Source organism: Chaetodon auriga, chromosome 5, assembly GCF_051107435.1.
Source record: "Chaetodon auriga isolate fChaAug3 chromosome 5, fChaAug3.hap1, whole genome shotgun sequence".
Lineage (NCBI taxonomy): Eukaryota > Metazoa > Chordata > Actinopteri > Chaetodontiformes > Chaetodontidae > Chaetodon > Chaetodon auriga.
The window spans coordinates 19,959,978-19,972,343 of record NC_135078.1 but is presented as its reverse complement, the minus strand read 5'-3'; the positions used below and the strand labels follow the sequence as shown (position 1 = coordinate 19,972,343).

At 41.9% G+C, this 12,366-nt stretch overlaps 1 protein-coding gene across 2 annotated transcripts in view; it reads left to right on the top strand.

Moving 5' to 3' along the window:
- The window catches only part of LOC143321150 (netrin receptor UNC5C-like), a 184,182-nt gene that overhangs the window by 158,244 nt on the left and 13,572 nt on the right, over positions 1-12,366 (top strand). For both annotated transcript variants that reach the window (XM_076731310.1, XM_076731309.1), the window contains 4 exons: positions 4,146-4,337; positions 8,552-8,769; positions 10,241-10,376; positions 11,014-11,101. In XM_076731310.1, coding sequence (XP_076587425.1) covers positions 4,146-4,337; positions 8,552-8,769; positions 10,241-10,376; positions 11,014-11,101 — 634 coding nt within the window. The remainder of the gene's footprint in view (positions 1-4,145; positions 4,338-8,551; positions 8,770-10,240; positions 10,377-11,013; positions 11,102-12,366) is intronic.

Genomic DNA, 12,366 nt, shown 5'->3' with positions numbered 1-12,366 from the left:
CAAAAGATGCTGGCATGCAGATAACAAGTGAAAAAGGGAGACTGTCAGCACTGAATCGCACCTGAGCTGTGGTAGAAACTATGATAGACAGTTGCCTATGGGAGTGAAGATGTTCTTCAAAGGGCAGTCTCTCATATACACACACACACACACACACACGCACACACACACCACTGTCTTCTTGTCAGCTGTCTGCAAATTGTCTAAATTGAACTCTGATAGATCAATACGATCATTCTCAAGTTCTTTCATGATGCATGTGTGTTTGTCTTTCCTGCATTTTTTCAGGGGTGTGTGTGTGTGTGTGCGTGTGTGTGTGTGTGTGTGTGTTCGTTCTGACCTTTCCAGCAGAACATTCTCCTTTAGAGAGCTGTCAGATAGATCGTTTATTCAATTCCGGTGTGTCCACTGAAAAGCGCATATTTTTAATCTAAATCCAATTTGGGCCGGCTTGCGGGTGAGCGCTTTAAACATGAAGCTGCGTGTTGTCAGGCACAAAGGGGGAAAAGCACAAGAGATAGTTGACTTGTGGATAAAAGTTAACGTGGGCGTGTGTGTGCACACATGTCTGCCCATGCGTTCATTGTGAGCGTCAGCACTCGCTTGACTGCTCATAAAAATGAGCATAGGTGTGTGTACCTATCAGTACTTAGTCAGACTGTGCTCCTTCCTCATTCTATCACTGCCGATTTTGTCATCCTGGCTTCACAGAGCACAGCCTCGGGCCTCGCTTACGTACGCACAGAGGTCCAAACACATTATTCATTCATCTGGGTTTGGTCAAAAGTGCACACCCATATTCAGTCCCTTTCTCAGCCCACATCTTGTCAGAAGGAGGCAGCCTTTCATGTGAGGCTGTCCGACAACAAAAGAACATCAGATTTCAGGAATAGGCAGTTTTCAAAGCAGCAGTTATGCAGAAGCTGAATGAAATGAAAGAGCAGAGAAGTAGAGGCGTGCACAGAGAGGGCCTGAGTGTGAATTGGTGCCATTTTCTTTCTTTTTTCAATTCAAAAAACTTCATTGAGAGGTAAGAAAAAGGATGAAGGCATTTTTAAGATGAAGCTCAAATGAGAGGTCAATCCATCACGGAAATGTTACCGTCTGTTTAGACGAACGATCGATTTTAAGAATAATAATGCGTGAGCTGAATTTTGCATGGTTTATTGTGGATTCTGAGGATCCAGTGACCCAGAACATCCCTCAAATCTCTTTTACAAATATTGTTTTTGTTTTCTAATTATGAATTCAATCATTTCCTTCAAACCAGTAATTTTAGAATGATTCACAGAAGCATAACCACTGATTTGCAAACCATTTCTAAATGAATTTGCTCAGTTTGCCATGATCTAGATTGTGATACTTACTCGTAAGCTGAAAGCAACAATGGGGATTTAGGGTAGAAAAAGAATAAGATAATGGGGGAAATGGTGAAAATTTAAAGAGAAAAAGGAAATATTTGGTATCCTGCAGTTTATATGTAGGTTAGTCAGACAGGTAGAAGCTCTGATGGGACACGTTTCATTCATCTACAAATCAAACACATGGAGGCAGAGAGACAGCGGGAGTCGGAGAGAGAGGTGAGAGTTATTGAGGGAGAGAAAGATCTGAGAGAGATGGAATATAAACTGATAGACAGTCAAGAAAGGATGTTTAAGCCCACTGGTATAAGACACCTTACACTCCATACACACACACACGGAGAACACAGCGAGCCATAGCCTAGTTAGCTTATCCCAACGTGTCCCTGAACACTTTATAGGAAAACTGGATTGGAAAAAGCAAGTTTAGAAGTCATATTTTTTATGGCTTCCTGGCATCCCACTTTTCTGAAGTTACAGACCTTCAAGTTAAAGTAGAAACAAGATAAAGATTCCCTAAATAGATGAGGATGATGATGATCATAATTAAGATCAGGGAGTTGGTACTTAAGAGGATTATCCAATTCTATTCCCCCTTGGCAAGGACCTTGATAACAGGGCAACTTTGTGCAGCAGTGTAGTTGGGCATTAGGGATTTTACGGCAATCTTTTTAACATTATCAAAAGGAAATTGGTAACTGCGTTTGACAGACCCCGTAGGGGTTAAAGATTGGAGATTTAAAGGCTAAGTTTGAGTTAAATGTGATGAACAGATATTTGGCAGCGATTTGAGCTGCTTTGACAAGCCCCCATAGTGTCTTCAAGTTCTGTGGAAAGAGTGCAAACTCTTAAACACGGATCAGGGTTTGTAAAAATGAATGATATGTATGTTTCATTTCCCCTGCTTTATGTGACACAGTGGGCGCTGTCATACGCTTGAAGTTGAACGTGAGATCAGTGTAAGGCAGGCGAGACAGCTGAGGTGAAGGTTAGGACAGTACAGCAGTTTAGTTTAGGAGTTAGGACTAATCATTATTATTATTATTATTATTGATTTATCTGCCAGATATACTTTCTGTTTATCTATTAGATGTTAGGAAAACAACAAAAAGTTGTTTGAAAGAAAGGAAAAATCATGTTGTGTCGTTCGCTTATGATGAATAAACATCTTTGTGTTTATTGTGCAAATATTTGCATTTTTGGACTTTGGTTAAAAAAATATATATATTATTATTTGACAAAATTCTGTGTCACCATGACTTGACAATCACTATAGTTTTTCTGCTTCTTGGACAAGGTGTCCACAGACATTTGGTCTGTTGCCATCTGAGGCTTAATTATCAGGGACATGATTTGCCCTCATGTGCTCAGCTCCCCGGAGACCATAGAAAGTGGCTCATGGCTCCCTCAAGTGGCAAATGGGTAACTAACACCATCAGGAGTGAGTGACCTCTCCTCTGTGATTGTGAGCACTGTGTGCGTGAATCATGCTTGGGCATATGTGAGCGTGAATGTTTGCGCGCCTCATCAAAGGATTCTTTCATGCATAATCGAGTTCATGCTTTCTGAACTTGTTCTGTTTGCGACAACAGCAAATCCTTTAGCAAATGACTCAGGCTGTTTGTAGCTAAAAGCCTGTTATCTGCCTCTCAACTTTAAGGGCGGATTAAAAGGAGCATTCCTATACTTTTCTGTCTTCTTCTTAATAGCTGCAGACAAATCCCCTCCTACTAACTACAGAGGACATGATTATACAAGGAGTGCTTTAAGTGTGAGACTGCTCCAAAAACTTCCGCAGTTACTTTCATGTTAAATACGTGGAGTTGTTTGTTTTGCTGCTTTGAAGTTCAAGTGCGTTTCCGTTCTCGTTTGCCCTGTTTTCCTCCTCTTTGCTGTTATCACCTCTTTCCTCCTTCTCCTCTCCTCTCCTGGTTTATTGTGCCCTTCCTCTCATCTTCCCTGCTTCCTAATTCTCTCTTTTTTTACGTGTTTCTTCCATCCTCTTCATTTCACCCTCCTCTCACCTTATCCACCGATCTATCTCCTCTTCTGTCTCCTCTTTTCTTCTCTATCCTCTCTCCGCTGATTGGCTTTCCCTTCCATCACTTCCTCATCATCCCTCCCCTGCGCTCTTAACTTGTCTCCTCTCTTGCTTTCCTCACTTCTTCAGCGTGTCTCATGCCTTGAACCATCCCCGTCCCCCATCGGTTAAAATGTTCTTAGTCCCTTCCTCTGCTTTAAAACATGGACCGTGAATGACAGATCCACCGTTATTCCCACTGAAGCACCATTAAAGCCTCAGCCAGATTGAAAAAGGATGTTAGGACCCTTGTAAAATAATTAACAGCCTTATTAAGTTTTAAGAGTTGGTGCCGTTCCTTTATTTTTTTCATGAAAGGTGTCTCTCTCAACCTGTCTAGACAAATTATCATATTACACAAGCTGGAGGGCTATTTGAAAGTTTCATTTGAAATGGATCCTATAGAGATTGTCCTTTGAGTCTGATAGGTGCTCTGAGGTAAAAGGGAAATTGTCCAACACAAATTAAGAATGACAGACAGCCATATTAATTTCATTTGAGGCCTGCTACACATTTCTTCTCTTACATAAAAAACTGCTTTCTTATCTGCCCCTGCCCTGATGTTTCATGAGAATTATCACTGTTGTAGCTGTTTGTTGACACTCTTTCTCTCTGATATACATTTCCTCTTAAGCATATCTTTTGGGCGGGCTTGCTTCATGCTCAATAATATCTATAATTGTGTCTCTTTGTGTCCCCTCCAGCTGCTCCAAGCACAGACGACGTGGCGCTGTACGTGGGCATCGTCATCGCAGTCATTATGTGCCTGGTCATCTCTGTCATCGTGGCGCTCTTTGTGTACCGCAAGACACACCGGGACTTTGACTCGGACATCATCGACACCTCGGCGCTGAACGGGGGCTTCCAGTCTGTTAATATCAAAACAGCTAGATCAGGTAAGGAATGCTACAGGAAATGACATTTGATCCAGGGTGGAAAGAAAACAGGAATATCCTGTTCAAGGAGAAGCACCGATGCTTGATTTAAAGACGAACTTCACATCAGGCTGATGTTTCACTGCTCTGTGTGGTTGAAAGTTTGAAGCCTGTCGCAGCTCTAAGCACAGCCAGCAGTGCTGCCACAGTACACACATGTACATCACTGCAGCAAGGTGAGACATTTCAGGGGGTGTTGTTACTTTTTATAGAATAAAAGTAAGATTACTTGTGTTGTAAACAGGTTCTAGCAAAGTGGTGAACAAACTCAGAGCTTAATGAAACGAGCAAAATATGCTATTTTTGTTTGTTTCCAAGGTAATAAACTTTATTTCTATAACACCTGTCGTACAAGAAATGCAGCTGAAAGTGCTTTACAACAAAGAAATCACATGCACCAAGTGCTTCATATGAAAAAGGCATAGAATGAACATAAAGACAGGGATAGAAAGTTAATGTGAAAGACAAGATGGAGAATAAAACCCACTTGATAGTAAAAGTAAAAGTAAGATAGAATAAGGATGAAACTAAAGAGAATGCATGACATGAAATGGAAAATAAAACCACTGAATAACAGTAATAAACTTAGGTTGAAAACAGACCAAAGCATAAAATCAAGTAAAGTATCCAACATTTTAAAAGAAATGCAGCCAACAAATGTGGCCACGCCTCTGAGGAAACAACAGTACCTGCTGTCTGCTCTGCGGCTTTGATGCTACCATTTAGTTCCTTTCCGCAGCCTGTAAACCTTTGCTGGTCCGGATTCATCTCTGTCTCCACCAGAGACCACTCTGCTCCATCAAGGAGTCTCTCTCTGTCATTCTCCGTCTCTGTCTCACTCTTTCTTTCTCTCCCTTCCCCATCAGCACATTCAGGTCAATCACATCCCTGTTTATCAGCATCCTCTTCGTCTCCGTCTCCGTGTCTCTGTCTGTCCCGTCACGGTGACTCCTTCCACAACGGAAGCTCCCTCCCTGTTTGTCTTCCTCTTAAAGTGGAGCCATCTTTAACTCTCTTCTGTCTGTACTGTCATTTCTTCCTCTCTGTCTTCGGGAAACAACCACACACTTCTGCACCCGCGTGCAATTGATAGTTTGCTGGAAATGTCGGGATTGGACAGAGAATGTGGATGAATCAGGTATCAGTCCATCGACACCATGATCTCAGGACTTTTCCTGTAAAAATCTTTATTTGTCAGGTAGCTCATCATAATTGATGAATAGCACCAGATTGTCTCCATTTGGTCAACATGGAGGACTATATCTACAGCAGACTGAGTGAAATCTACAATTCTGTAACACCTTGAAACTCCTTAAGCAGGATGCTAGTTGTGATGTGTGATCGGTGGTCAGTAGCGGGTGGACGATTAACATTCACGTCATGGTTTACAGTAGAAACAGAAAAGTAAGGTCAGAAAGGATGCAAATGGATAAGCAGTGGGCTAAAATAATTGTGTGTGCGCATGTGTGTGCATGTCTGTATGTGCACAAGGGTGAATGCCTGTGCATGAGTGTGGATTGGGTGACATTTTATCAGTAAAGCATTAGGATGCTTGTCACTCTGCGCTGAGGGACCATCTCCGATTACTATTAATGAAGAATTATGTCCCTCTCTCTGACTTTCTCTCTCCGCTATACCCCCTGCCCTCCCTCTCTCTCTCTCTCTCTCTCTCGCTCTCTCTCTCTCTCCCTCCCTCTCTGGCTTGCTCTCTCTTTGTCGCTCTGTGGCTTTCCGCTCGTTGTTAATTAAATTTCAGCAGGGATGATTTGGCAGGAATACCCGCTGGCTTTAAGGGTAAACAGCCTGGTGATAGAGAGGGGAAGAGAGTGATAGGTGACAGATGTGTGTGCGTGTGTGTGTGCGTGGTTGTTGGTCGAGGGGTGATAATGAGGGATTTTAAAATTAAAATGGATGGGCTTGTGAAGGGAATGACAGGATTTCAGGCTCAACCCCACAAAAAACTGGTAACTGACCTTCCTGTGATCCCAATCCCAATTAAAAATCTTGGATATGTTGGATTTTCTGATGCAAGGGGGTTGTTTATGTAGAGGTACAGTACACTTTGGTGTTTTTCTGCCCTTTGAGTACCTTGTATAAAACTTTAAAGCTCTAAAACCAGCTACTTGGGTGACTGAGCTTGTTGTCTTACTGGGGTCGCTTGGAGCACATTCACTTGATTCACTTCAGTAAAGTAAATCCTTACGTGGGAGTTAACGTTTGTTGATATTGCAAATGCATTATTATTATTATTATTATTGCAGTCAGTAGCACTTGGCTGCAGCATCTTTCCAAGATGAGAAGGAAGGGAGGCTAACATTCTGGCTGATAGAATAAACCGAAGTCAATTCATTGTTGTTTAAAACATTGCTAGTAATTTCACTGCAAAAGGTTTTTAGCAGCTACAACGTGTGTAAGAATTTTCTCATTAAATCCACGGCGGTATTTACTCCAGCAAAGTTGTTTGTGTGTCAAAAAATGGAGGTGGAAGGATGTAGTTGAATTTTATAATGAAAATCAACATAAGTGAACAGTGCTTGAATATTAAATGCACAGGATTAGCATACTGTACTTATTAGCAATCATCATGTTCCTGCAGTTGCCCCTGGTTTGCACTAACCCTCCATGAAGAGCACAGACGGTAATCTCAGAGAGATTTACCTATCCAGCCCCACTGACATCATGTAATCCCCATAACTCTGTGTGTGTGTGTGTGTGTGTGTGTGTGTGTGTGTGTGTGTGTGTGTGTGTGTGTGTGTGAGAGAGCCAGTAGTGCACGTGTTATTGGTATGCAAGAGCCATGTGTGGGTGCTTTTGTGATGCCCGTGTTTTGTGTTGCAGATGTGTTTTTGTTTATGTCGGCGCTGCTGTGTGTGTGTGTGTGTGTGTGTGTGTGTGTGTGTGTGTGTGTGTGTGTCTGTGTCTGTGTCTGTGTTTAAGTGGGGCACTTGCATACATGAAAGGTGTCAGCATTCCAGCATTAGCATCAGCTGTGACAAGTGGAGAAAGAGCAGCGTAAAACATCCGCTGCACACTCACAGTAACTGGTAGAATCAGTCAAATTGCATCCAGGCCTCGCTGGGGAGAGTTTTGTTTTCTTTCCGTTAGTGATCCCATTCAGAGCTTCAAATTATTTATTAGATAACTTGGTTTTGTTTAAAGCAAGTCAGAGACTCAAGAGAGTATCAGTCTTTGTCATGTAATTGCAACTTGTGGCCACAGTGGCCGCTGTTCAGCAACAGTTACATGGTCTTGCTTAAAGATTTTAATAAGACAGTCAAAAATGTAGATTGACAAGGTTGACATTGGGTTGCCTACTGACTTTAAGGTTTGCTTCAATATTACACATTGCATATTATCTAGCTTGTTCTATTCTAAATAAACTACTATATTTCTGTGCATTTTAGGACACAGTGAATACAATATAACAGGATGAGTTCCAAGTAACTAAGCCCCAAAAGATCAGTCTTAACAATTGTCAATGTCAATTAACATCATTATATTTAGTGGTAAATGTACGCAGCAGGTTTTGTCAGTCAGATTTGAAGCGGGACATAGTGAGCATTTTAAAAATAGACAGTGATGTGATTTAAGTGTGACAGCCTCTTTGATTGTGTGGGTGAAGCCAGAGTCGCTGACAACGTTTTGAAGAGCTTAAAGGATGGCATGGCGCTCTGCTGTTCTGTTATTATACAGCATAAAGTGAGGTCAACTTGGCAATCACTGAGTTTCTCTCTCTCTCTCCCTCTCTCTCACACACACACACACACACGCACACACACACACACACACTCACTCACACATGCTGTCTGTGGGTGCAGCAGTCATGACTAGTCCTTGATCCAGGTCATGCCCCTGTGCACTGCAATGTATCACAGAGACACTGATACCTTATCAGCAGCCTTGCCTGCTCTCGTCTTACTCCCCTTATTCCTGCTCACTGATCTACAAGTTCCCGCCATTTGCCCCATATTACAGCCCGTATGTGTTGCAGTTTGTACTGTTGAGGATGCAAGGTGTTTAGCTTTACCCTTCATCTTTCCTCTCTGTGTCAGACACAGTTTTCTTTGACCTCCCTCTGTAGTAAAAGTCCTGAAAACTTGACTACAGCTATTCATGTTGAACTTTCTCACCTTAATTTTCCTTCTCTCTCTCGTGCTCACACTTCCTCCCTCTAGCTGATCTACTGACAGCTCCTCCTGACTTGACAAATGCAGCTGCCATGTACCGTGGCCCGGTGTATGCCCTCCACGATGTTTCAGATAAAATCCCAATGACCAACTCTCCTCTCCTGGATCCTCTCCCCAACCTGAAGATCAAAGTCTACAACTCATCTGGTCTGGTAACACCGCAGGATGACCTCGGAGGAGACTTCACATCCAAACTGTCTCCTAAGGTGATATAATGATTTTGCTGGTTCTGTGTAATATTCTGTATGAGCACAGTTGGATTTTGCAATATTTCCTCCTGAAGTGAGATTACGCCCCAGAAACAGCGAGAAGCACTGAAACACGGCAGCTACTGTATTCCCAGTCACATAAATACAAAACCAAACACCATTAGTATACATGCAGCCTCAGTGCCCCAGTTTCCTCCCTCTGCTCTGTCAAAGACATGCCTTGCATACCAGAGTCAGTTGTCACAAACAGATGAAACCACTCGGTTTCATCGCAGCACCTGTCCTGAGGCGGTACGAGAGCTGAACTTCCTATCTTTGAACTTTGCAGATCAGCTTTTGATGATTTCTTCTGTTACAATGGGTGGTTATTAACGGTGGCCTTTGGAACCTCTGCCATGTCTAATGACTGACCTCGCCTCGCTAATTTGAGCATCTTTTATGTCCGTGCTTCTCGTCGGGTGTCTGTTTTTATAAACACACTGAAGCTCGTTCTTGTCAGCTTTGTGTGATGGTAGGGGTAAACTGATGAATCTTAAGTCCTTATTTTGCATCTCACAGTGGACATTTTGACAAGGAAATGCAAAACAGGTCATATTTTACTACTTACCCTGAGGTGGTTTCATAGGTCTACTGTAAAACCCCCCTCCTCTCACAGACTGCCAGCTCAGCCCTATGGCAGCGCTTCCAGGCAGATATAGACCTTCCCTGCATTTTAGTTAATGCTTACCATGAAATCATAAGGATAAAAATTAAGCCGTCCTGATGGATGGAGTGCAGTTCTCGTGGAAAAGGGAATCAGTCATCAGTCAAAACTAAAACTGCAGTGACCCATAGGACCAGAGATTGGCCTTGCCCAGTGAAACTTCTCTGGACCTCCATGAACGTTTGGTTTCATTTGAAGAAATTGTTACGGTACTTGACATCAGCTCTTTTTGAAGAGGACTGACCTTCAAACCACACTACATCGATTTTCCACATATGTATACATTCACTCATTTCAGAATGGGTGCAGCACGCTTTTGTGCAAAAGGTTACAGTACACAACAGGGCTAACAGGAAAAAGTAACTCAGAACAATAACGTTAGAGTGAAAACACTTTGCGACCAATGCTGCAGAAACTTCAGGGCTTGTTCTCAGTTACCTCTCAAAAGAAAACTTTAAATCCTCCATATTGTACTGTTACTATAAATTTCTATTATATTCTCAAGGATTTTTCACATTCTTTGCCATGAGCGTTGTGCATCCATTCAGATCCCTCATGTCATGGAGGAGCGATAGCTGTGATGTAAAAGTCTGATTTCTAACTGATAACTGCCTTTCCAAACCAGGCACTCATTCATCCATCTGAATGTTCCAGTTGATCCAGTCCCTGCTGAACAGCTCCACACCCTGTGCTGGCTGGCACAGCACATCTGTAATTCTTAATTTCTTGTCATTATCAGTCTGACCCTTGCCTTTTGATTCCTAGGTAACTCAGTCTCTGTTGGATAACAGCGACACTATGAACTTTCGCAACCAGAGCTTGGCTCGAACACGGGACCCTTCCTGTACCGCTCACGGATCCTTCAACAACCAGGGGGGACACCTCATTGTGCCCAACTCTGGTAAATTTTTCTTACACCTCCTTAACAGCTAATCGTGAATCTGTGATTGAAGCTGTGCTTTCTTACTGTGCTCAGAATGGAGGCTTTCTGCCTTTTTTTTTTAAATTAGTACATTATTACATTACCTTAACTGCTATCAACGGTAAGAATGCCGTCAGATTTGACACTGATTAAACTGTATTATAGATCTGAGCAATGTAAAATATTTTCCCTGCATTAAAAACCACATAAAGTAAGTGTATCTAGCTACTGCTGCACAGTCAAAATACCACAAAAAATAGCCTTGGGATGGTCTCCAGCTGCCTGGTTTTAAAAGAAAAAACTTTCAGTAGACTTGTGTTAGGATTTAAAAGCAGTGGGCAGGCAGAAATAATGAATAATGTAGCCTGCTGATAGGAAGCAGCTCTCAGAAGCTATAAAACATTGCAGCACAATTCGCTTGATGATATATTTAAGCTAATTTTTTAACATGGGTTGCCTTTAAAAATGATTATTCAATAATTAATCAGAATGACAAACTGATAATGGGTTGCACATTCAATAATTCAGTTGTGCATGGTGAAATTAATAAATCCAGCGATGAATCTCCTCATTTCTGCCTCCATCCATCCTGCCTCCCCTGGTCTCCCTCCTGCAGGCGTGAGCTTGTTGGTTCCAGCGGGTGCTGTTCCTCAGGGTAGGGTGTATGAGATGTATGTGACGGTGCACAGGAAGGACAGCTTGAGGTAAGTTTTGTCTCTCTCTGCACTCTGTTTTTTCCTCTCTGTGTTGTTCCCTGTTGTCTCCATTTCTCTCTTCACCCCTGCTTCTCCCTCTATGTTCTTTTTGTGTCTGTGTTTTTCTTTGTCTGCACTTCTCTGTCTTTCTCCTGGGCAGCAGGACCTCAGACCTGTTTGTATGGTTGCATGGGGAGACTTTCATAGTGTGACATAGGAATGGATGAGTCATTTTTATTTATAGTGAATCTATGCACACCTTCTTTTGGATGATTCATTCAGCAGAGGTCAGTTGACACCACAGATTTTCTATATTAGGGCCAGAATTAAAATTCCTAAGTAGCAGAGTTGAGGAGATTATAACATAATATTTTACACATTAATTATTATCTACTTAACATTATAATCTGTACAGTAATCCACATAATTTGTATAGTTAATCAGTGTTCCAGATTTTAGAATCCGTGCTATTACCCAAATCTAGAAGTCAAAACACCCATTATTCTAAACTGTGTGAAACTAATGTTGACTGCAGTGCAGCTGACATTTCACTTCCGTTCATGCCATGTTATAGATCCAGAAAGCAAACATCAAGCTTCTGACAGCATATGCAAAGAGATCACTGTTCCACAGTAACTAACAGATTAGTGGTTATTTTGGGGATTATTGTAATCCTGTTACATGTACTATAATCTTTTACTCCCAAACCCTGTGCGTGCGTGAGGTAAAGCTCTCTGTGGCACATGAGAGACAAGGGAGAAAATTTCTGTATTCCAGCTGTTTTCCAAAGAATTTCCTTTGATGCAAATGTGGAACATGAACGGCACTCTTAGTTGAAAGAGATCTGGTGTCACAGTATACCTGCAGAATGGGAAAACTCAAAAACCTGCCTTCACATGTTTCTATATGTGCATCCTAATGGCAATGGTAAATGTCACAAGAACATGGCTCTTCACAGAGTATGTTGTTTAAACAGAAATACTGTTGTCCTTTTTTTTCCCCCCAGAAACAACTAAACCATTCATAACAACAGCAAGTGGGGGATATGAGATTCATCTGTTGAGCCGAACACTTTCTCACCCACCTCCAGTGGTGTTTAGCAATGCAGATAGTTTTGTAAAATTTGGTTTTCAGATATACATATCGGATATTTCTGGGCGATTTCTTTGGAAGGCAGGTCCAGTAAAATGGTTTGTGCATTATCCACCTTATCAAGGACACTGTCTCTGGAAGGACACACCTTGTATTGTAAATATAATCTTTCAATGCTGTGA